The sequence below is a fragment of the Erpetoichthys calabaricus genome, chromosome 4 (genome assembly GCF_900747795.2).
Source record: "Erpetoichthys calabaricus chromosome 4, fErpCal1.3, whole genome shotgun sequence".
In the NCBI taxonomy this organism is placed as follows: domain Eukaryota; kingdom Metazoa; phylum Chordata; class Cladistia; order Polypteriformes; family Polypteridae; genus Erpetoichthys; species Erpetoichthys calabaricus.
Genome location: NC_041397.2, coordinates 267,995,469 through 268,022,472, shown reverse-complemented (window position 1 = coordinate 268,022,472; position 27,004 = coordinate 267,995,469). Strand labels below are relative to the sequence as shown.

The 27,004-nt window shown below is 37.1% G+C and overlaps 1 protein-coding gene across 1 annotated transcript in view; it reads right to left on the bottom strand.

Moving 5' to 3' along the window:
* The window catches only part of hao2 (hydroxyacid oxidase 2 (long chain)), a 51,707-nt gene that overhangs the window by 664 nt on the left and 24,039 nt on the right, over nt 1-27,004 (bottom strand). The window contains exons 3-8 of the mRNA XM_028800756.2: nt 24,443-24,595; nt 13,295-13,446; nt 12,494-12,777; nt 9,975-10,193; nt 379-537; nt 65-134 (exon numbers count right to left, since the gene is read on the bottom strand). Of these exons, the coding sequence (XP_028656589.1) occupies nt 65-134; nt 379-537; nt 9,975-10,193; nt 12,494-12,777; nt 13,295-13,446; nt 24,443-24,595 (1,037 nt within the window). The remainder of the gene's footprint in view (nt 1-64; nt 135-378; nt 538-9,974; nt 10,194-12,493; nt 12,778-13,294; nt 13,447-24,442; nt 24,596-27,004) is intronic.

Sequence of the window (27,004 nt, the reverse complement as noted above, 5' to 3'; positions counted from 1 at the left end):
GTTATCTAATTTTTGCACATAAATTTATTTTAACACAGTATAGGACAAGAGTTAAAATAATTACCTGCAAGTGCCATTGACAAACGAAATTCATCATTGAGAATTTGTAAAATCTCTCTGACTCCGTCTTCTCCCTGTATTGATGAAAAAAGTACAAAAACAGTCTCTAAAAACCTGCAAGTAAATGAGAAAAGACTACATTCAAATTCAAATGAACACATTTTTGTGGTATTTGATACAGTTATTATCCTGATTTCTTTCATCGGTTCACTAGTCAAATAGGTAACAGACAATTGGAGTCAACCTTGGCCAAATTGCAATTCAAAAACTGGGCTCAGAAAAGAAACAAATAGATGGGTTGGATAGTATTCTACTTACTTTATACGCGAGTCCCCAAACTACAGGCCTTCCAATAAAAACACACTTTGCTCCAAGTGCCAGTGCCTTCAAAACATCACTTCCAGTTCGAATTCCTCCATCTAAATACACTTCAATTCTGCCTTGAACGGTATCAACTATCTCCGAAAGGGCATCTATCTGTTAAAAAAGGAAGACAAGACATCAAAGTCAAGAGTTTTGTGGATGAGGGAAGTAGAAGCAAAAAAGTAACTGAGTTACAGTGTAAACAGCAAATACACTGAAAGTGATAGGTGTCCAGTTTGGTTGTCTAACATTCCCCAATTGTGTCTTAAATAATAGCTTACTCGGTTTGGTCATTGCATCTTGTCAAGCTACTCTATTATCAGTCAGGACTGGATATTCAGCTTACCATGAAGATATACTTTTACCCTTAGGTTAAAGTTTGGAAAAAGATGATATGAAAAACTTGAATCATACCAGTAGTTTCAGTTTTTGAATTATTAAGATTTGTGAGTTTCATGAGGGAAGGATGCATAGACTTAGATGTAGTAGGAAAAAATTAGAAATTAAACACTTCAAGCAGGAAAGCAGGTCAGGAACAGACCAGAACTAAGGAAATATCTATAGGAAGGTGTGTGAAATTCTAAAGAATGTGGTGATATGTCAGTTAAAACAAAGCCATTGAAAGTTCCCATGTGAAACTTTACTTTCACTTTCAGTTCCAGTGAACAGTGAAGAAGTCACAATGGATACTCTGTTTTTTATATTTTTACCTTGATTTCCAGAAGGCTTTTGATAAGGTACAAAAATGAAAGCTTAGCAATCAAAGAAGTGGGATTTCAGGGAGTGGTGTGTTGATGGGTCCAAAATTGGAAGGAAGCAAAGGGTAATGGTGAAGGGAACCTTTTCAGAATTAGCTAACATTAAATCTGGTGTCCATTGGGGATCAGAGCTGGGGCTGCTGCTTTTTTTAATATACATAAACAATCTGGACAAGAATATAATAAATAATCTGGTTATGTTTTCATATGTTACAAAACTAAGTGAAGGCCAGATAATGGAGAACCTGGACAGCATACAGGTTTGGGTAGATTTGAGGCAGATAAAATTGAACTTAAATAATAAGGAACTAAAAATGTTAAATCTGAATTTACAATGGGAGGTTTGAAACTTGAAAGTACACTTTATGAGAAAGACCTAGGAGTCATAGTGGACTTGTTGCTATCCACATCCAGATTCGTACAGAAGTGATCAAGAAGGCTAACAGGATGTGTCACACATGTGCCATTAGGAGGAAGCTGAGTGAAACAAGTGGAGGTAATTACCTGCCAGGTCAGAGGATGGCAAGGTGCGCTAAACCTACTTCTGTTATCTCTGCAGACCAGATACCGGAAAACCTACCTGATTTATCATCAAAGTCGTCACTTCCAGTTCTGGCACCACAAAAGACGTCACTTCCGGTTCTGGCACCACGAAAGACACCACTTTCAGTTTTGTCCACAGGTGCTGTCATTTCCGGTTTTGGCCTTTAAAGCTGCCATCATATCACAACTTCATCAGTTCAGTTTGGAACTCAATGAGAGCACATCTCAACTTATTTCTATACACTTTTGCAGCCAGGAACAATATACAGGTGGCTGCCCCAAACCTTTTTTTCGTGTGTTGAGACTGATTCTTTTACAGATGTTAAGTTATATATCACAATGTGGGGAGGACACGTCAAGGGGGGTTATGTTTAAATTACAGTATATAATTCACTAGTGAGGCCTTACCTGGGGTACTGTGTACAGCTTTGGTCTCCATATTACAAAAAAAAAACAGCAGTGCTAAAGAAAGTCCATAGAAGAGAGGTCAGACTGATTTTAGAACTAAGAGGTATGAGCTATGAGGACATACTGAAGGAGTTGAACCTTTTCAGTTTAACAGAGATACGAGGGAAATTTTTAAGATTATGAAAGCAATTAGCACAGTAATAATAATATTTTTATTTATATAGCACCAGTTATTATTTTAAAATAAATTCTGCAACAGGAACATGAGGACAAAGTTGGAAACTTATTAAGGGCAAATTTCACTCAAATGACACATGGAATAAATTACCAAGTAGCTTAGTGGACAGTCTCTACAGACCTTAAAATCTCATCTTGATATTATTTTGGACTATCAATAGTAGGATGGATAAGCTTGTTGGAATGAATGGCCTTTAGCAGTTAATTTTTCTAATGTTTTACTGTTCTGTGTCTAAAATTTGGTATTATAAAATTAGTGTGATTTTTATGTATTATTTTACAAATAACTTCTCAAAAAATTATTTATATATACTGTATATATACAGTCATATTAAAAAGTTTGGAAACCCCTCTCAGCCTGCACAATAATTTACTTTCAACAAAAAAGATAACAGTGGTATGTCTCTCATTTCCTAGAAACATCTGAGTACTGGGGTGTTTTCCAAACAAAGATTTTTAGTGAAGCAGTACTTAGTTGTATGAAATTAAATTAAATATGAAAAACTGGCTGTACAAAAATTTGGGTACCTTTGTAATTTTGCTGATCTGAATGCATGTCACTGCTCAATACTGATTACTTGCAACACCAAATTGGTTGGATTAGCTCGTTAAATCTTGAACTTCATAGACAGGTGTGTCCAATCATGAGAAAAGGTATTTAAGGTGGTCAATTGCAAGTTGTGCTTCCCTTTGACTCTCCTCTGAACAGTAACAGCATGGGATCCTCAAAGCAACTCTCAAAAGATCTGAAAACAAAGATTGCTCAGTATCATGGTTTAGGGGAAGGCTACAAAAAGCTATCTCAGAGGTTTAAAACTGTCAATTTCAACTGTAAGGAATATAATCAGGAAATGGAAGGCCACAGGCACAGTTGCTGTTAAACCCAGCAGGTCTGGCAGGCCAAGAAAAATACAGGAGCGGCATATGTGCAGGATTGTGAGAATGGTTACAGACAACCCACAGATCACCTCCAAAGACCTGCAAGAACATCTTGCTGCAGATGGTGTATCTGTACATCGCTCTACAATTCAGCGCAATTTGCACAAAGAACATCTGTATGGCAGGGTGATGAGAAAGAAGCCGTTTCTGCACTCACGCCACAAACAGAGTCGCTTGTTGTATGCAAATGTTCATTTAGACAAGCCAGATTCATTTTGGAACAAAGTACTTTGGACTGATGAGACACAACTTAGTTATTTGGTCATAACAAAAAGCGCTTTGCATGGCGGAAGAAGAACACCACATTCCAAGAAAAACACCTGCTACCTACTGTCAAATTTGGTGGAGGTTCCATCATGCTGTGGGGCTGTGTGTCTAGTTCAGGAACTGGGGCCCTTGTTAAAGTCAAGGGTCGGATGAATTCAACCCAATATCTACAAATTCTTCAGGATAATGTTCAAGTATCAGTCACAAAGTTGAAGTTATGCAGGGATTGGATATTCCAACAAAACACAGTTCGAAATCTACAAAGGCACTCATGCAGAGGAAGAAGTACAATGTTCTGGAATGGCCGTCACAGTCCCCTGACTTGAATATCATCGAAAATCTATGGGATGATTTGAAGAAGGCTGTCCATGCTCAGCAGCCATCAAATTTAACTGGACAGATTTTGTATGAAAGAATGGTCAAAAATACCTCCAACCAGAATCCAGACACTCCTCAAAGTCTATAGGAGGCGTCTAGAGGCTGTTATATTTGCAAAAGGAGGCCCAGCTAAGTATTGATGTAATATCTCTGTTGGGGTGCCCAAATTTATGCACCTGTCTAATTTTGTTATGATGCATATTGCATATTTTCTGTTAATCCAATAAACTTAATGTCACTGCTGAAATACTACTGTTTCCATAAGGCATGTCATATATTAAAAGGAAGTTGCTACTTTGAAAGCTCAGCTAATGATAAACAAAAATCCAAAGAATTAAGAGGTGTTCCCAAACTTTTTCATACGACTGTATAAATATATATACAGTGGAACCTCAGGTCATGAACATCTCGGACCACGTACAAATCGGGTTACAACCAAAAAGTTCGCCAAACTTTTGTATCTGTTCACGACCACACACTCTGGTGACGAACAAGCCAGTTTCCCTTCCGGTTTGTACGCGCCAATGATTTCCACACATGTTCAGTCTCTCCCTGTGCATTCCCAGTGCAGCGAGCGAGAGAGAGAGAGAGAGAGAGTGCATGAGCGAGATTGAGAGAGAGAGCACGAGCGAGAGAGAGAGAGAGCACGAGCGAGAGAGAGGGGGAGAGAGAGAGAGAGAGCCCAAGCAGGGGTGTTTTGGCCGACACTCAGTGAGGCAGAAGGAAGCGGTCGCTCCAGCTGAGCGATCAAGGAGCTGGAGTGACCAGAAGAAGTAAGTAAACATTTAATTTACTATTACACTGTGCATTCTATGGTATAATTAACTATTTTTGTGCTTAAAAATCTTTAAAAAAATTTATATTTACATACAGCTCGTACAGTCCGGAATGGATTAATTGTATTTACATACAATCCTATGGGGGAAATTACTTCGGGTCACGACGAGTTTTGGAACAAATTACGGTTGTTGCCCGATGTTCCACTGTATATATATATATATATATATATATATATATATATATATATATATATATATATATATATATATATATATATACTAATAAAAGGCAAAGCCCTCACTGACTCACTCACTCACTCACTGACTGACTGACTCACTCATCACTAATTCTCCAACTTCCCGTGTAGGTGGAAGGCTGAAATTTGGCAGGCTCATTCCTTACAGCTTACTTACAAAAGTTAGGCAGTTTTCATTTCAAAATTATACGCGTAATGGTCATAACTGGAACCTCTTTTTTGTCCATATACTGTAATGGTAGGCAGCAAGATGGCCGTAGGAGACTGAGTTGCGTGTCGCGTCATCACGCCTCCCACGTAATCACATGAACTGACTGTGAACTCAGTACGTAGAAAAGAAGGAGGAGCCCCAAAGAGCGCAGAAGAAAACATTCATTACACAATTGACAAGGCAGCGAAACAATAAGAAGCGAGTGAGTGACGCATACAAGCATCTTCATAAGACACGAGGTATAAAAAAGCACGGTGTAAACCGTAAGTCTAAATTAACTTTATAGAAACGCTCCCGCTGCCGTTTGCAATACCATATTCGCGAGATACAAGTTTAATGAGAAGACACGAGGTATAAAAAAGCACGGTGTAAACCGTAACCTTAACTTTATAGAAACGCTCCCGCTGCCGTTTGCAATGCCATATTCGCGAGATACAAGTTTAATGAGAAGACACGAGGTATAAACGACAGTTTGCATCACTTTGTAATAGAGTTAAAATTGCTGTAGCGAGAAACTTTTAACTGCCGGGTCTTAGCTAACATGAAATAAACCCGTGGACATCGCAACATCACACAAGAGAGTGGCTCACGTGAAGTGACTGAACGCAGCACGAGTGATCACTTCCATTAATCAAACCTGTTCAAAAAACACATTACACAATTGATAAGGTAGGAAAAGAATATGAAAGAAGGCACGGTATAAACCGTAACTTTAAGTTTATAGAAACGCTGCCGTTTGCAATACCATATTCGCCCCTGCGAAGCGCGGTGATTTTGCTATATATATTAAACTATTTCAACCATTGTATGATCTGCTTCTCGCAACTGAAAGAGGGCACCGTGGCAGAAGTTAGCCGACTTGCTCACCAACCACAAGCATTACCTGGTAGGTAACCACCCATACAATCAGATTGTGAATCAGACTACGAATGCCTGCAATGTAATTACCCCGATCTACATGCTGTGAAATGAACGAACCTCACGCCGTGGCACAACGTTAGGGGCTTCGCCTCTACGTCCGAGGATCGATTCCCGTAAGGGAGTGCAGTGACTGTGTACTCCTGATGAGCCCACAATTACGGCGAAACACGTGTCGCATACTATGCATCTTCAAAGCACGGTGTAAACAGTAAGTTTAAATTGAGTTTATAGAAACGCTCCCGCTGCCGTTTGCAATACCATATTAGATGACTTTGTAACAGAGTTAAAATTGCTGGAGCGATAAATTTTTAACTGCCGGGTCATGTCGCGTGTTCTTGGGTAGGTACACCAAAAAATGTATACATTTATGCATGTAATGGGCAAACAAAAAATGTACTATACCCGAAAGCACTACAGTAGTACTCAATGTATCTTTCATTCTTAAATGTTAATGTTTTACTGTTTAATAATTTATACGATTCTTATATGTTATTCAGATTCTTTTATCAAAATACCAGTAACAGCGCACTGCACGATAACGTGGAGTGAATACACTTGACATGACCATTCATAGTATTTATCCTCTTTCTCTGTACGTTTACCATTCGTTTGCTCAGAGGTTGATGCGCTTGCTGCTTAATGAGCAGCTCTTGACCCTAGCGTCCCGCTGCTTCTCTTCTTTCGTCGGCATCTTTTCCCGTTAAAACTGATTTCTTTTAAAACTTAGTATGTTTTCTTTAATTTTTCAGTTAAGCTGGCACTTAAGTCTTCAATCTGCCTCAAGAATAATTAGCGAAGGTGGTAGACAATGAAAACGTCAGCCGTACGCATCCGCCACGCACGCACTGGTGCGCGCAGCTGTGAGTTGATTCTACAATAAAATAAAATAAAGATAAAAAGAGTAATAACTTGCAGCACCGCTATTCAATTACACTTGCCTAACGCCTCTCCTAAGGGGAAATACTGTGGGATCTGGGCATCCGTCAAAGCAGCAATCACAAGCCCGATTAGAAAGCGGGAAGCTGTGATTTGTCCTGTCCCTCCCATGTAACAATCACAGCCCGTCTTGCAACGCACTATGTATGTATGTATATGTATATATGTATATGTGTGTATATATATATATATATATATATATATATATATATATATATATATAATATATATATATATATGTATGTTCATATGTGTGGGAAAGCGAATAGTACACTTGACGTAGTATATGTGTACCAAATTTCAAGTCAATAGGTGAAATGGTTTGCGAGCTACAGCTGATTTAAAATCCTGGACAGACAAACGAATAGCCACGGTAGCGTATTATAGAAGAACATTTTACTGTTTAATGATTTATATTTATATGCAATGTGCTTCTTTTATATTACTTCATATTCTCATATGATAATGATGTTAATGTTGTTTATATTGATTTCTATGTTATTGTAAGTGCTCTTTATTTGTGGAAAAATACATTTGGCAATTAAACTTATTTTATACATACATTTTATGTTTTTCTCTTGCACTCAGTGAGCGAATCCACTGGGTAATCAGCTATATATATATATATATATATATATATATATATATATATATATATATATATATATATATATATATGTATATAATATAGATAGATAGATATATGTGTATGTATGTAGATATACAAATATGTATATGTATATATATGTATATATGTGTATATATATGTAGATATACAAATATGTATATATATATGTAGATATACAAATATGTATATATATGTGTCTGTATGTGTCTATATATATGTATATATATATATATATATATATATATATGTATATATATATATATATATGTGTGTATGTATGTATGTGTGTATATGTATGTGTATATATATATATGTTGATATATGTTTATATATGTGGATGTGTATATGTATATATAAATGTATATATGTATATATGTTTATGTATATATATATATGTTTACATAACCTCTTTAAACACACTTCTTCTCCGCTGCGAAGCACGGGTATTTTGCTAGTATATATATATATATATATACACACATATATATATATATGGGTGTACCCATTATGTCCTCCAAAATTCACCTACCTGGCCATGTATTAATTCAAGATGAACATACTATTACAAACTAGAAACTCAATTCACTTGCTAAACAGTCAATACAGACCAAATAGAGAAAACTGACTTACCAGTAATACACTTCACTCAATGTCTTACATGAATATTTCAGATAACCAGAACATGCGTAATCCAGCAGTGAACACATTTTCTATGCAGAACAAATTGTTCTCATTATGGTCAGCTAATTTACCCTTTAAATGAAATACTGCACATTTTTTGTATTTTTACATTTTTTTAAACACACACAGGGTGCAACTCCTGGAGTACTGATCAGGTAGTGACATCACGCATGTGTGTATATGCTGTAAATTGTTCACGAATGTGTGAAGCAGATTAGGCAGTGCTGTAAAGTAAGGTGGAACACAGTTACAGTACACATATGTTGGAGACAAATTGGGCAGAGAGTGCAGATCGGGGATTAACATGTCCAGCAAGTGCATTTTCAGGGAAAAATTCAGTGCCAAGATCACCAGAGAACACAGCAACTTCACACCAAAAAATGCTTGGCGAATTTCACTGATCCACACTAGTGATAATAAATCATTGGGTGGGTTAGTGCTTTTTCCACCAATGGAAGTTGGGTGTATGTGCCTGCTGGAGATTTTGCGCTTTTATCATAGCTGGATTTATAATGCAGGACTTTCCTTGAGTACTACCCTTGGTTTTCAAAGATGACAGTTAAAAGGCTCTGATTTGCAATAATCACATCCAGATGTACACCTGTTTTCAAAAATCTAACTTTATCTGGACCAAGAGAAAAAGAGTGGCAGGGAAGAAAAAGAATGTCTGTAGTAATCATTGCAGCATGAGTACCCTAACAGTTCATATGGATTATTTCTAACTTAATTAATAGAATACAAAATAAAGAAAGATACAATAAATGCCTGCAACAAAACTATTTGATAGCCCTGAGCATAATATATGGCTTCACACCTGATATAAATGGCACAAATATTTATCAATAAGCACAGAAATGTGCCGTTGAATCACATGGATTTTAACAACGACGAGATAAAATGCTTCACTCCCTGACAACTTTCAGTGTGGCCACCTAAGTAGAAAAACTAAACCCACACAACAGTTCTGAAACCTGAATAAAAAAAATGTAATTTGAAAAAAAAACAAAGCAGGCAAGAGAACAAAAATCTCGCCGATAAATGGAAGAGCACAGGAGGAGAATTCATTGATGTAATCAGTGCCTGCTTTTTAACTCAATATGTCACCAATGAGAGGAGAAGCTTGTCTAGATTTATTATTTTATTTTAATTATAATAGAATTTAGTGGTAAAGATAATTGATCATCTTAGGATTGAGTGATCAAAATTTGATAAAATTCACAGTATTTTGGCAGCTGAGCAAGGGCAAATTATGAACAAATATGTCAAAGTGTATAAGAGAGAAACTGGAAGAAAGTGTTTTCATATATGCCTGACTTTGTCAGATATGCAGCAGATGAAATTTACTGTAAGTAAATAAAAGATGTTTAAGGTAGAGAGTAAAAATATTTAGAAAACATTAGAAAATTTAAAAGAAGAAGGACGTAGGATTAGTAGCGGACTATCTACATCAAGACAGTACATAGAATTGATTAAGAAGACTAAAGGAATGTTAGCTTATATGGCTTGAAGTGTCAAACACAAATTAAAAGAGCCATTTATCATTGGGAATATTGTAAGCAGTAATATGTATATTTCCTATAGAGAAAACTAAATTATAATTTTAGATACCGTGGCAGGTCCACCATCTAACTGTCTTCCTCCATGATTAGATACAATGATGCCCTGAACACCATGCTCCACAGCTAACTCTGCATCCTCTTTGGTCAAAATTCCCTTAATGATTATGGGCAGACGGGTCAAGGATTGTAGCCAGTAGACATCTTTCCAGCTAATAGACGGGTCCAGAGTGTTTGCTGGAACTCCATATTCTTCAGGACCATTGTTTTCCTGCATTATAACAAAACAGAACACATTTTCACCTAAATGAAATAATATACTGTATGTGAGATTCTTCACTATTTACTAATTTATTCATATTTTAAACTTTTGAAAACTTGAATAAAAGAACATTTCCAAGCCCACATAATCTAATTCAGTTTTGCAAGGAGGCAAAACCTAATCAATTAGCACTGGGTGCAAGGCAGTAACTAACTCTGGACCAATCCACCTCATGGCCACATGGAGCCATGTTAGAATTGCCAACACGCATATCTTTTCGATATGGAACAAAAGCTCCTCAGTCTTTCGAAGTTCTGCAACACTGGCAATTTTTAGGAACAATTTAAAAACTTTTTTGTTTTAATATTCTTCTAATATTCTATAACTAGCCAACGCCTGCTGTAGCATACAGCGGTGTAAGAATAGGAATGGAAATTCAGAAATCAAGAAGAAATAAATACTTCTTGAAAGACGCAGTTGTGGATAGGTGTTTTGGTGGAGACGACAGATAATGAGTTGAAAGATCTAACCCTAGAAAAAGCCACGTACAACTGATCGTGGCTGAAGACTAGTTGTTGTAGATTAACGCAAATCTTTGCAAACATTTGTCCTTGGGACTTGTTGATAGTCATGGAGAAGGCGAGTCAGAATTGTAAATGCAAGGCAGGATGTTGGGGTCGTGTTTGAAGTAAATGACAATGGTAGCATGGAGAATCTTGGAAAGAGCTTGAATTTCAGCTTCACCACCATAAACTCCAGATGTTGCCATGTATTGAAAGTACTCCTGACTTTTTGTCATAACTCGACTTGCGCTGGAAAGAACAACAGGAACAACGTCTCCAAATCTGTCCCAATGTGATACAACGAAACTGCCCTATGTCATAGTGAGAGTGCGTTGCCTTCGTCAGCCGTTTGTGCCAAGAAATAACCCACTGATAGGAACAGGCAGTTGCCAGATTCCGGAATAGAGATGACGTTGTACAAAAACCCTTTGACAGAGAAGATACTGTCATTCATTTTATAACAAAGGCTTAGGAAACAACCGTCGCAGTATAACGAAAATATGAAGGAGCGAAGCCAATAGCAAGGAGCGAAACCAATGGCAATGGTCGACAGAGTACCTTTCTGTAGCAGGCTACGGAAAAGACTCCCAGGTTGCACACATGGCTGCAGTAAAAGGTCACGCGGTCAGGCTAGATATAGAGCGGTGACGTGACACCAATGGGGTCATGAGAGAGGAGCGGGGAACGTGGTAGTCCGAAGGGGGAATAGAAATCGAGAAAAGCGGCATTGGGGTGTATGGGAGGCCTCAGGCAGCGTGGAAAAGGGTTTGGAAGAACAGGAATAGGAATCGAGAAATGCCGTGTTGGCTGCGTGTGGGCGGGACCGATTTTGAAGAGGAAGCAGGACGAACCAGAAGAGAAAAATATATAAGAGATAAGTAACATTCACTTCTGTTTTTTCTGTTGAAATTAACTTTTTAATTTTTAATATAGTGCTTTAAATGGTATTGTTGTTTATTTATGGTTTTATTCATCTTGTTTTGTAAAGTACCTGGGGGTGACAATGTTATTTTAGTCTTCTTCTTCTTCTTTCGGCTGCTCCCATTAGGGGTTGCCACAGCGGATCATCTTCTTCCATATCTTTGTGTCCTCTGCATGTTGTTCTGTTACACCCATCACCTGCATGTCCTCTCTCACCACACCCATAAACCTTCTTTTAGGCCTTCCTCTTTTCCTTTTTCCTGGTAGCTCTATCCTTAACATCCTTCTTCCAATATACTCAGCATCTCTACTCTGCACATGTCCAAACCAACACAATCTCGCCTCTCTCTGACTTTGTCTCCCAACCGTCCAACTTGAGCTTGCCCTCTCATGTACTCATTTCTAATCCTATCCATCCCCGTCACACCCAGTGCAAATCTTAGCATCTAAATAAAATCTATTATTACTATGATTATTATTATTACAAAAATAGAAAACCAAGTGCTGATACAGAAAAGTATGAAAACTGTATTCAGGATTCAAAGCTATGATGTTGGAGCACCAAAGATATGTAAATTATATTGAAAATACACAGTATATAAAACCACCTGTGTTTATTGAATTGTATATTTAGTCAATGGACTGGGAATTCCTCTGAGGTAATTATTTGTATGCTTTAAATATCAAGTTAATTCATAATTTAATTACAAAATTACAATTTCTATCATGTCCCACTATATTTAATGTACTGTGGAACTGAATCTCATTAGTGTATTCATTTTCCCTAATAAATGAATAAACTTTCAATTTTCAAAGATTTTGTACCTCAAACACTCCATCAAAATTTTTTACTTTGAGGTGTGGTGGCAGTCTGAACTGATTCCGAATATCATTTCTTCTTTTTCCAGTGTAAGGAACATCCACAGTAAGAACCAAAGCCTTATAGCCAAGTGCTTCAACCCGGTGGACAATCTGCTCTGAGACTTTGCGATTTCGGTAGACGTAAAGTTGAAACCAACGGTAACCATTGGGAGCAGCAGTGACAATCTCCTCCACCGAGCAGGTAGAATAGGTGCTAGTGATGTAGCAGGTGTTCATGGCTTCCGTTGCTAGGTCATTGCCGAAAAGTACATGAAAAAAAATGCACATTTTCATGTTAATATAAGGAACAGTGCCAATAAAACCGGTAACTTACACAAAATGGATTGCTGTCATTCAGTGTTTAGTAAAATCCTGGTTTTAGGGTGCCATGTATTGTAAAATGACAGTGCTCTCTAACCCTTGAATACATTTAGGGATTACATTTAATGCCAAGTGTTCCAAACCAATAGTATTATTAGGTAGCCTGAGGTGTGTGTATGGAGATCCCAGACTTTGATCTGAACCTCAAGGTGGGGTATAAATGAATTATAAGTGAGGAAGTGAACTATGAGGGGGAGAAAGTTCCCTGAAAGAAGGAAGAAAAACTGGAAGGAACTGTTCTGCTGAAGCTGTAACATTAAACACGAAGAAGTAAACAATATTTCAAACATTTCATAATAGTGCTTAAGTTTTACTATGAACAATGATTTATTTGTCATGATGACACTCTTTGTTGCACCACTAGTCAGCTTTGCACATACATACCTCTTGCCGTGCTCATTTCTCCATCTGGCCAGGCCAAGCAATGAAATGCAGTAGGAGCAATACCCACCGGGAAGCTTATTTCTGTGCCCTGTACTGTCGTTCTCGTATCACTGATTGAGACATCCCTCAGCATCCTGGGCCGCAGGCGAATTCTGTTCAAAACCAAAAATATATTTTTTTTTTCATTTTCTTTTTGACTGTAATTGATTAAAATAGTCATTGGTAACGCCAGCATACATAGACAAAATGTTTTGATTATTTCATGTGATTTTTAAATGTTTTAGAGAGCCGAATTCAAAAACAAAAACTTTTTTTCTCCATATAACATTTTTTTCACAAAGTACATTTTTAACTGTCAATTATAGTTTTCTTATTGTTTTTTGCACTATAATAATTAGTATTTTATTTAATGGATATTTTGTTTGAATTTAACATTTTCAAATATTGAAATCTATATTTGAAGAAAAATAGTTTTTCTATTCAGTAATAAGGCTAGAATATAGCTGGAATTTAACACAGTGATGAGTCACAGTAGCGGTCAGGGTATACAAAATTCCCAAGTTTTCTCAGTTAGTGTGACAATGGAACCAAAGAATTGACATTGGATTCAGAAAGATTGGCCAGCTTTTTGTCAAAGCCCAGTCAAATGATGGAGCATGTTTCATATATTCATGCTGAAAGTTTCTGGGTTTGTCTGACGCTAAATTAAAAAAGGCACTATTTCCGGAACTGATATTAGAAAGCCAATTTCTGATGCAGAAACTGATGTGATGAATGACAAAGAATGCGAAACTTGGGTACAGTATGTATATCGCTCAAATAAGTAATTTCTAACTTTTTATGTACCAATAAATTATAAAGACATTGTGAAAAATGTATTAGTTAAGTTTAAGGAATTGGGTTGCAACATTAATTTCAAAGTTCACTTTTAGATTCATATTTGGAATAATTCCCTGAAAATCTTGGAGCTGTGAATAAAAATCAGGTTGAAATATTCCACCAGGAAAGAACATACCAGGGAGGATGTCAGACCGATGATGGCAAACAAATGCTGGGTGATTCACAGGGTCGCACCACCAATAAATGTGGACAAACAATGGCCCACCAAATCAAAAAAACTGAGAAGTAACAAAACTTAGAGAAGTTATAGGTAAGTCAATTAGTATGTATTGCTGTTTTCTTTCTATTTCTGTTTAAAAATATTTGAAAGAGAAAATATTTTCATGCTAAATTGATTTAGAACAATATTGTATTCATGAATACATTGAATAATTTGCTAAATGTTATTTTATTTTTTTCAATTTTGTGCTTAAATGTAACGTGATGGAAATATTCTACTTACATTTTTATTGTGTTTGTGAATGCAAATAAAAATAACTTCATAGTTAAAAACAATTCTTTATGAGTCTAATTTTGCAGACCTGTGATAATTAACATCTGTTTTGATTAACACCCACTTGAGACGGAGCCTGTTTAGTTACAGTTAGGTCCATAAATATTTGGACAGAGACAACTTTTTTCTAATTTTGGTTCTGTACATTACCACAATGAATTTTAAATGAAACAACTCAGATGCAGTTGAAGTGCAGACTTTCAGCTTTAATTCAGTGGGGTGAAGAAAACGATTGCATAAAAATGTTAGGCAACTAAAGCATTTTTTTTAACACAATCCCTCCATCTCTCCGGGTGTTTGGCATCTCCCATTGTCATTGCATTCTCCCACAATTCTGTGATGTCACTGCTTGTGATGTCATTGAAGCAGTGGTTTGAAGGTTGCTACAAACGTTTCTGAAGTATCTGCATTTTTAAGGACAGTACCTACGCTCAAATCTTTCTAAACCTTTGTACCTTTTGCTACCCGTTTCATTTTATCTTTCACTCTTGTTTCTGACTACTGATTTTTGACTTACATTTCCATTTTGTTTGAAAGATAGAGTTGACTTTTGGTTCCAACCTTGGGGTTGCCTTTTGATAAAATGTATCTCCAGATCCTCTACAAAAATGTACTGTCCTACTCTGAGTCCGTATAACCGACACTACTGAATTTTTTTGCAAATGTGTTCTGGCACTCCTAGTTGTGTACCAGCCATGTTCCATAGCGTACCAGCATGCTTATGGTTATCTTGGTGCTCCATCATACACCCACAAATGTACATGGGAATCATTGAGATCTTTTGAAACCTTATTTTTATGATTACACTCACATAAAACTATTTTTTTTTATTTCTCAGCTGCATAACATTTTATGTAACCTCTCCTTCTCTAACTGTCTACAGTGTCTTAGGGTTATAGTGCAAGAAATTGATATCTTGTTTTTTTTTTATTTGAAGAGAACAACATTCCATATAATCAAGCCAAACTGAACAACATTTATATCTTTTATATGTTGAAGTAATGTTTACTGCATTCATGACTTTTAGTTCCATATTTCATATTTAACAAGCAACATAAATTGGAGTTTCACTGTCAGGCTGAAACTGAAAAAAAAAAACATTTTTGGCTTTGTTTTGGTTAAAGCCTACTAAATGTGTGAATATTTTGCTTTTACTTTCAACTTCTTTTGATTTCACATTCAGTAATAGGTAATTATTATATAGTATACATATATAATATAGTGTGGTGGATTGCCGGCTTCCTATTCCGGCCCTCAACCCCAGGCCGCCAGGAGGAGCTCTCCCAACAGCATGGACGTGCCCCGAGTTCCAGCAGGGCCTTATGGACTATGTAGTTTTTATACACAGCCCTGCTGGATACCTCGGGGACCACTGGGAGTCGCTGTCGGGAAGCCCGTGGACTCATATGTGCCCTATAACCTGGAAGTACGTCCTGGTCACGTGAGCAGGAGAGATGACGTACTTCCAGGTTGAAGAAAAGGACTTCTACCCTGACCCGGAAGGAATAAGGACTTGTGGACTGTTGGGCAGGAACACCTCTGGGTCAGGGTGTATAAAAGTACTCTGGGAAAGCCCAGACACTGAGCTGAGCTGGGAGGTAGGGTGGCGAAGTGTCTGGGAGTGGAGGATTGGTATTTGTGATAGTGTATTGATTTATATGAGTAGTGTGGAGTGGAGGGTGCTTTGTGCACGTAATTATTGTACAATAAAGAAGAATTGTACTATTACCTGGTGTTTGGAGTGGTACCTGAGGGTTCAAGAGGTGGACACACACCTCTACTGCTACAATAGGATATTATAGTATAGGAAATTATTATATCTACATTAACAAAATTGCTTCTTTAACTTTTGGTCTTGACTAAGGTGATATGGAGACATGTTGGCCTGCTCTGGTATGTGTTACTAAATTTGGGTGATTCTAGAAAGTTGAATCTGTTTATCTGGACATAGTTTTTTTCCAGGGAGATACGTTACATCACCCAGGGGAAGGCAAGTCACTTGGATGAGTGATGTAATGTATCTCCCTGGAAAAAAACTATGTCCAGATGAACAGAATCAACTTTCTAGAATTTCCTTACCTGGATTATTGAGCATGCATCGAGATAAATTTGGGTGACTATGAAAACAGAAATTTGTAAATCTCTTTCTCTCTTATAAAATGTCAGGGTCTTGTTAGGCAATATGGTGTTTTGTTTTATTTTTTTAATTGTTACTTTTGTTATAAAGTTTTCTTGTTATTTTTTTTGTGAAGTCACAGTGTTGCCATTTTACCTTGTATTATGCTCATAGTTGCTGCCATGTTGCTGGTACTGGTGACACCTATTGGTAGCTGTGTGAGTTGCACTTCTGCTATAAAAGATGGTGGAGTACATTTTTTAGCATCCAAAATTTGATTTAAAACTACAAAATAATCTTTCAATAGTGAGCAAAAAAATGTGATCATTGCTTCGATTTTGGTGATTTAGTCTAGTTGACATCTGTGAAAATAACCCTAGCTTGTTATATGGCTACTGTTTTGAATTACCTCTTTACTTGAAAGCAGTTCTCTGTCGCTACTATCAATCCAAGTCCCATTGAACAAACATCATTCCAAATTAACACTACATAAATAAAATAGTGAAACTGCCTGACTTATTAAAGGGTTATACATGAACTGCAAGGCCATTATTTTATTAGGTATTATTTACTAATATATTTTTCTCTTTATGTCCTCCAGTATTTGCAGCTACCACATTCACATGAGTCATTTAATTAAAGCCATTAATAGGTAAAATTTGACCTTTTAAAAAGGGTTTCCTTTCCTATCTATTCTTTATTATACAATAGCACTAAATGGCACTAAATATGCATATTCCAGCAACAGACACTCCGCATGTCCAAGGTAAAGACAAAAAAATGTGTTACATGCAGGAAACTGTCAATGATTTCTCGGAATTCCATTAGTATAGGTCTTTCACTGTGTTTAGGTTTTGTATATTTTGACTGAAGTTTTTTTTTATGATTAGTAGTTATGATCAAAGTTGAAACATCCTGATTTGGCATGTTTAATTTGCGTAAAATTTGCAGATTGTTATTCCTTTTCATTAATATCGCTGTATTGTTGGTAGCAATGGCACCGTAGTTAAACCACTGCGTTTAGCAGTTTATTTGATTTTTGAAACCACAAAAAGGCTACATTCACACTGCAGTTCCATTCCCATTTTTCACTCATATTTGACAGAGATCTGTTGTTTTTGGAGAAGTGTGATTGCCAATGTGGATATGGAATCAAAACTTTTCAGAAAGGATTTACACTGATCTCATAATTACTATTATGCATCCAAATGTCCCATTGTGCACTTGCCAGTCCTTTGGGCCATTTGTTTCTATTTATAGAACACCGGCAGTAATACAGTAAATACACACAGTTCTGATCTTTCCTGTTTCTCTTCCTTGCCTTTAAAAGCTTACGATTTCATGGACGTTCTGCACTATATCAACATAAAGTACAGCAGCAACCACCGTCTGTCTGACAAAATTGTTTTATTCATTCTGCACATGTGGGGCACGTTTAGGATGGACATCTTTACTCATATCAGATTTGAATTACAAAAATAATTTGAGCAATCAAAAAAAAAAATTCAGGATAAAGTCACTTTTAGCTACAATGTGAATGTAGTCTTAAAAGAGTTGTACTCTTGAGATGAAAAATACATACTGGCTGCCCGTCACCCAGTATAATAAGAGGTTATCAGTTCTTGAGTTGTTAAATCAGGGAACCACCAATCAGAACCACAATCCTCAACAGCATCTCTCATTTCTAAAAACAAGACCCCATCTCAAATTGACCTGCCAGAAATACAACTGCCAGAGTCCACTTACCATTAAAAAAAAAACAATAAAAATCCAAACCTTAATTAGAATATCAATATCTCAGTAGTTAACAGTGCGTCATCAAAGTGGAACTCTCTGCATATGAACTAAAGGAGATTCAAATGATGTAGACAAGAATGCTGGCAGCACAAAAATCCCACGTGAGGCAAGTATGCTAAAAGACTATGCCGAGACTCAAGATGATCCAGAGGCAGCTGCACAAGAAACAGCCAATTGCTCACAGTGTGGACCAAAATGTACAGCTAATGGATTAAAAGTTCTCACTAAACAGCCTGAGATACGGCACATTAGAATCAGGATTAAGAAAAAGATCAACAAAAGTACAATCTTTAAAAAGACTAAACGATGGTGTCTGTGCTGAAAACAAAGCAATGTCTAGAATTGTACAGGAACAGCACCTCAGCATTATTGAGGAGAACAAACTCATTTATCCTACTGAAGCAGAAATCTTCCCAGAGAAGCCAAGAGTGAAGCATACTCGAGAGGACCTGGCATGGAAAAGAAGACTCCAAATTGAGACAAATTGAGGCTTTCGGAAAAGATGATTTCATCATTAGTGAGCTGAAAAAGGGAGTACACATGAAAAACATCAGCAAAACAGCACAATAAATACGCAAACATGCTAAGACTGACATTGCTGAAGCCGAGCTTCGTCTATACCTTACATTGCAGCAAAATTCCCATGACTATTGAGCAGAGGAATTTAAACAGAGACCAGAAGAAGAACTTTAGTCAAATGACAGCCTAATCTGTCACCGAGGAATCAAACTCTTTCGCCAAACCAAAAACTAAAATCCTAAATCATACTCTAATTTCAAGCCAATAATCCTTTATACAAGAAAACCAAAAACAAAATATACTTGGTTTTATCACAGTCTTTGTCCAGATTTTGGATAATCCTGTAATTTGTAAGACTGACCCTTTAAGCCATCACAAAGGTGATGTCATGTGCTATGCATTACTAGCCAAATCCCTAGTAATGTGATGGCAACCATAACACAACAAAGTGGCCCCCAAGAAAAATAACATGGTGTCAAAGTAATAGACAAATAATTTTAACTATATGAAAAAAAAACTCAAAACAAAAAAATAACACCAGGAATAAATTCATCAGTCCATAAAATAATAATAATCAAATTCTTACTTAGAAACTGGTTTAATTAACAAGGAACAAATTAAAAACGGAGTACAATCAAATCATTAAGAAAGTGTTCTAAGCCAAGCTCTTCTATGAGGACACAAAGCATTTCTACTGACAACTTAATGGACTGCAATGTGCAAAAGAACAAATAGAAACCCTTCTGGAGTTGGGCATTCCCTGAAATGGTGAATTTAAATGGAAGAACAGGCCCCAAACTCCTTGAATCAGATAACTATCAGGTTGACTTTTTAGTGACAAGATTGTTTGAGTAATCAAGAATACTCAAAACTGACCCAGAGAAGGTCCATAGCTTCCAGATGGAACATTGTGTAGCTCATTGTGCTACCCAAACCGTAGTTCATTGTGCTACCCAAACCACTAGATGATGCTTTAAACAGGCCTGTTAAAGATCCATGCAGTATACCTCAGTGGCTCACAACTGGAGTCACATTTCTCTCTTCAAAAGGCTAAGATACAAAGGAGATCTGGGGCCTCATGTATAAACAATGCGTACGCACAAAAATGTTGCGTAAGCCCGTTTCAAATTGCGATGTATTAAACCTAAACTTGGTGTAAAGCCACGCACATTTTCACGGTAGCTGAAACCCTGGCATGCGCAAGTTCTCCGCTCGGTTTTGCAAACTGGCGGCACCCAGCATCAAAGCAGTGCTACTGTTCCAGTGTGATTACTCTTTCTTTTTCAGATCCACATCCCTGACACGGCTTTATAAATACACTGAAATTAACCGTATATTGTTTATTAGTTTAAGGCATCTGATTGTAATTAACCTGTAACAATATAATGGTCCACGGAATGGCCAAACTATTCCAAATACCATAGCTGCTTTAGCGTTGTTACTCTCACACGTTGCCTCAGCCATGCACAAATGCTTCAGAGCCTTTCCTGTACGGACCTCGCGATTCAGAAACAGTTTCATCCCAAGAACTATAAACGCACTCAATCAATCCATCAAGTGTTCCTTATAGAACTGTTTGTACTTACAAGTACAATTACCTCACTGTAAACTTGCGATACAGTTATAATATTGCACAACCTGCGCCACTTTATAAAGCGCATATTTACATATGATGACGATATCATTTTTAAGATGAAATGCAGCAAAATATGTTTATTACATTATACAGATAAAATGTTAACATCATTTAAATAATCTATATTGTTAATAATTAAACATGTGAGGACACGGTGTCATAGCACTAGTGACGAGATGACGCCTCGATTATTCCTGCCTTGCGCTGTATTCTTGCTGGGGCTGGCGCAACACTGTGGAAAGACAGATGGATAGAATAATTAAACATGTACTACAAAGATATTTCAATATTCCTTAAAAGATTTGAAGAATCGGCGTTCTAAGCTTATAGATGGCTTAACATCTATTAGCTAATTGTGTGGTGATTGGTTACTTGGAGAAAGAAAAGGAAGGACAGGAATTGGGGGTTAGTATGTTTGAAAGAGACAGTACTGCTGCAATAAATTATTTCATTGAAAGTAGTGCACGGCGCGTCAAGCATCTTGCAGGAGGCAGGAACAATCTGTGGACGAGGCGCCTGCTCATCACTATCCCTGCGCCACTGTGTTCCCATGTTTAATAACATGCTGTAACTCCTATCATCATGAAAATGATATCACGTATACATCTCAGTATTTTAATTATTCAGAGAGCTGTAATATTACAAATGTACTGGATTCTGTGTCCTGTCGGAAGGAAGAGAAAACCCGTTTAAGAATACACAGTGCACATAGAGCACATAGAAGATCAAATACAAAATAAAGCATTTAACATGCTACTTTAATTACGATGGTATTTGAGAAACTAGTAAATTAAACGATTTTAAGATGAAGTTTATGATGTTCTACTTTAATGACAAAATAAACTATGTGATTAAAGTGGAAATTTCAAAATTTAAAGTTGACATTTCGAGCTTTTTTCCCTACTGTGTGCCTATTTTTTTTTTCCTCTGTACCCTAATAAGCTTTCATATGACACTCGGTTGACGGGCTACGACTCGCCTTTTCATGGCTTCTTTTCATGGATATTTCAGGCACTGTGCGACTTTGTAAACTTGAACTTTCGAGTTTCTTTGACACTCTATGTCACTCGATCAAGTTCCTTTTGTTGATTATATCACTGTTTAAACCAACAAATAGTAAGTTTTTCCTTGCCTCCACTTGGTATTCACTGAAATTCTTCTGTTTTTCCCAGGCGCTTTTGCTATTTTTTTTTCACAGAAGGCTGAGCTTAAGGACTATTTATATTGATTTGCATATTCAAAGAGGCGTAATTCTGGGAGGAGTTGGGGCGGGACAGCAGGCGCATGCACGTGCGTTACTTTTCATGCTGACTGGGATTTATTTAGCGGAAGAACGTGGAAGTTGGCGTACGCATAGATTTACAGTATGCACCTGGATTTTTTTGTACATAAGCACATTTCCGCTTTTGTCCGTGTGCCATGTTATAGTGTGAATTCTATGCACAGCGTTATACATGAGGCTCCTGGAGACTGAAATCAAATTAACAGAGAACACAAAAAATCAGAACAGTGACAGTTGTCCTTCAAGCACTTAAAACCATGAAATAGAGCTTTAATTACCTTGAGCTACTACCAGAAACCCCTATTGCAACCTACAGTAAATCTCATAAACTGCACATATTCTGGGAAAATGTCTTATATAAAGAGAAATTTAAGTGTTTTGTTGAGACCCACTTAAAGGTTGTGAATTGTTTACTTATGCGCCATCCTTATGCTAAAAGCTTTTTACAAACATTTAATAGTGAACAAGCTTGCTAGTCGTATCCACTTACTTCTTCTAAAAAAACAAAAGTCTAATTTTGAAGGTCCCTAAAGTCCTACTGTCTACCACACTAATTGATAGCTTATTCCATGTGTCTATAGTACTCTGTATAAAGAAAAACTTCCTAAAGTTTGTGTGAAATTTACCCTTAACAAGTTTCTAACTGTGTCCCAGTGTTCTTAATGAACTAATTTTAAAATAACAGTCTTGATCCACTGGACTTATTCCATTCATAATTTTAAACAGTTAGAATAGATTAGATTATTTATTTATAAAAGCACATTTGAAACAACAGCGGTTGCACCAATGTGCTGTACAAAAAAAGCATTAAAATAAACACAATACAAACAATCATGCAAAAGCAGATTAATAAAACAACCAAGTTCAAGCATGTCTCCTCTTAATCTTTTTTTTCTGAAACTGAAAAGGCTCAGCTCTTTTAATCTTTACTTATAATGCATCCCCTGTAGCCCTGGAGTCTGGTCGCTCTTCTCTGGACCTTTTCTAGTTCTGTTATGTCCTTTTTGTAGCCTGGAAATCAAAACTGCAGACAGAAATCCAGATGAGGCCATCACCAGTGTGTTATAAAGCTTGAGCATAACCTCATTGGACTTGTACTCTACACATTGCGCTATATAACCTGACATTCTGCTTGCCTTCTTAATGGCTTCTGAACACTGTTGGGAAGTTGTTAATGTTGAGTTGTCACACATGTGTGCATGGGAGCCAGCTACAGGGACTAAAAGAAGGGTATTCCATGCCAGGCCAAGGGGTGGCAGGGTGCACTAAACCTTCTTATTTTATCCCCATAGACCAGACACGGGAAATTATGCCCCGAGGACAATGTCACTTCCTCTGACCTCCTATAAAACCTGACCTCCTTTCTCCGTTAATCAGTTCTGTTTTGGACTCGGTTCTGTACATTGTTGTACTGAAACTTTGCCTTTTTGCAACCAAGGTCAAGTACACGGGTGGCTGCCCCAAACCTTTGTCGTGTGTCAAGGCTATTCATTTTACAGAGTCCACTATGACTCATACGTCCTGCTCATAAGGTGTACTCTCGATTTTCAGACCTCTCATTGTGTATTCAGACCTAACATTTTTACTTCCTATGTGTAATACTTTACATTTACTGACATTCATTTTTTCGGCACAAATCAGCCCAAGCTTGTATGCTGTCCAAGTCCCTCTGTAAAGATTTAGTAGATTCCAGATTATTTACCAATCCACCTATCTTGGTATCATCTGCAGACTTAACCAGCTTGTTACTTATATTCCTATCCAAATCATTTATATATATTAAAAACAGCAGCAGCCCTGGCACTAACCACTGAGGAACCCCACTCCTAACATCTGCCAATTCTGATAAGGTTCTTTGTACCATCACCTTCTGCTTCCTGTGTCTAAGCCAATTTTGCACCCTTCTTCACACCACACTCTTCTTTTAGCCTTATGCTCAACCTCTCAAGTGGCACCTAATGCTTTCTGAAAGTCAAGATAAATCAATCATAAGCTCAACTTTGATCATATCCTTTGATTGATTCCTCTTAGAATTTCAACATATTGGTAAAACAACAATCTCTTCTGAACCCATGCTGGCTGTTCAGCAAAAACAGACTCATGTTGTTTTTATTAGAAAATTGTAGCCTGGAAATGTAATTTGAATAAACTACTAAAATGAATTTATGCATAGGAATTTTATGCTAGCATATATAATCAGCACAAATTGGAAATGGATGCCTGAGTGTGTGTCATGCAGTCACTTGATGTGGACAGCACACCGCAATCCCTCACAGTTCAGGTACTTAGCTGCTGCTCAGCTGTCTCACTTCAGTAAAGAAATACTAAAATTAAACAAATAAAATATATATCCACACACGTCATTGCAAATACCGTGGGATTCTTTATAATGTTTCAGGGAATACCTTTTATATGCAAGAATGTTGTCGTCCCTTGTGCAGCACTCATCCGCTCCGGCTGCGTAGTAGTCCCAAGTTGCTTTTGGTAGATGTTCCTTAGCATATAATTCAAAATCTGTTAGACACACCATGGATATCTCAGTGCAGTGTCCTACATGTCTTAAAGAAAAAGAAAAAAACATCTGTTTAAGTCTAAAATGACAAGCCAAGATAATTAAAACTCTTTAATCTCAGACATATAATGAGAATGTATTCCAAGTCTTCAGAACTCCATAAGGTTTTGACTGAACTGATCCAGCAGAATTCTTTCAGTTAAATGTTGAATCACATACTTGAGGACACTAGTGAAGAAGTGCCTGTGGGCAATATACCAAAAAATGTACTGATATCAACAATAAGAACATCTCACTGAACTCATTTTGCTCATGTTGGTATGTTCGGTAAAAGCTCTCTCCTACTGTGTGACTTCAGCAGCTGTCCCCTTAAAAAACTACAGCATCCATCCCATATGTAATATGTGTCATGCCCCTCCATCTCATTCAGTCCTCTCTCTTCTTTCAAAACAAAAGCAGCATGCTGGGCAGGAGACAACACGAGTGTTTATGCTGAACCCCCGTCAGGTAGAGATGAGTTGGATACAAGTGAAGACGAGCTGGAATCTAAGTAAGATGCAGTATTAATTGGGATATTTGGCTTCAGCAAATTGGATATTGAACAAACAATCTGACAAAAGTTAAATGTAAATTCTGCCGAAAAACCACTGCTGTGACTAAACGTAATACAAGTAGCTTGTTTCGTCGCATGAAAAGCACAACCAAGTCATGAAATACAAAAAGTGTGTGGCCAAAAAAAAAAATGGAGATAAATTGACAAGCACACTTGTGGTCAAGAGATTTCCGTAGTAGCTGTCTTTAACCCACACATTTGTTAATATAACTCAATATGCAAAAGATGGCACAGCATAACTGATGCTACTGCATACTTAATTTTAAATGTTCACATATATATTTGGAATTATGACCCTCTTGTTCCATATTTTTGACTTCTCTATTTGGATTTTATATCGTAACTTGGCTCACCTTGGATCTCCTTTGCTGGCAACTCTTCTATACCTTTTGTGCTGTTGGAGCTTTTACAGTGTTCAGAGTATTTTAGTGAGAAAAAATCTTTTTATTATATAAAGATTCTGTGTTTGCCCTTTTATCTAGTCACGGTTTTGATGATAAATCCCGCAAGTGGGCATTATTAGAAGTGCTTTTAGAAATGTTGGGACTCTTTAGTGGTTTGGGACTCTAAGCTATAATACAGATAAGCATTCGTTGGTTGTCAGATGTCATGCCCCTACAGCTAAAGACAAAATCAAACCTGTTTGATTTTATTGAAGTGGGTCATTAACCAGCTGGACTGAGTTGCTAGGCATGTTACACAAAATGACGGGTCTTTACGGGAGTGCACTGCCGGCTGCCTCCGACTAAATGAAGGAAAAAGTCATCTAATGTGACATGCCCTTATGTACTAAATCAAGAAGGCAGACTGATAAATCAATTGGATTTATTTAAACAGTTGCTGACAAGGAAGAGCAATACTGCACAAACACCCAAATGCAAAACGTCTGTCTATCATGACTGCTTTCCCACATATCACCTCTGTTCTCCACTGTTACCTCCTGATTCCTTCTACTAAAGGCCAATCTCTGCTTTATTTCTTTCAGGATTTGACTATTCAGGCTGCTTCATGGAGTTATTTGTGTGGTTGGGGGTTAACTGGTGATCTGTAGGGAGTTCACCTTGTCACACTCCATTGAGCTGCTACTACCCAAACAATAACTTTTTGGCTCCCAGATATGGTTCTGTATACGGAATCTGTACACCTCTGAGACACTTACACTGTGGGACTTCCTCTGTGTCAGAAGGTCAGAACTTAATAGAGCATCATAACTGGAAAAACAGCAATCATCATTGACTTGTGGACAATGTGATGACATACTGTGACATCTCTTTTAACTGGTAATAGTTGGAAAACCATTCACTGGCGTGACAACTTTTTCTTAGCAATAGAAGACACTGTGTGTTCAGTAGAGGAAAGGCTGAGAGAAACCAACAAACGGCAGTACTTCCACAGAGTATCACTTTCTTTTATTAGATTACACACATTTTTGTATTAAAAGTAAAACTGCCTTGTTTGACCTCAAACAGGCACTTAACAAATGTCTAGACCAAAATCCTCCCACACACACCATCATCAGACTGACTTTTTTATTAACCTAAATGTTTTCAATGTCTTTCAATAACAACATTTATTACCAGCTCAGTGGGGTTGGATCATCTTCATCAGCTGAGTAGACAAGTTTCTTTTATCCTTTGCAAAAGATATATCAATGATTGTGATGGTGCTGCCTCTTGCTTCAGAAGCCAGCTACAGGAGTTTATTAACAATTTTACCAGTTTCCATCCATCTCTCAGGTTCAGTCAATGTATCTACCACAACTTCACCATTTCCTGATCTTGCTTTTTCGTGTTAGCTTTCTAAAACTTAAAAACCCTGTTTATTACAAGCTAACCAACCTTC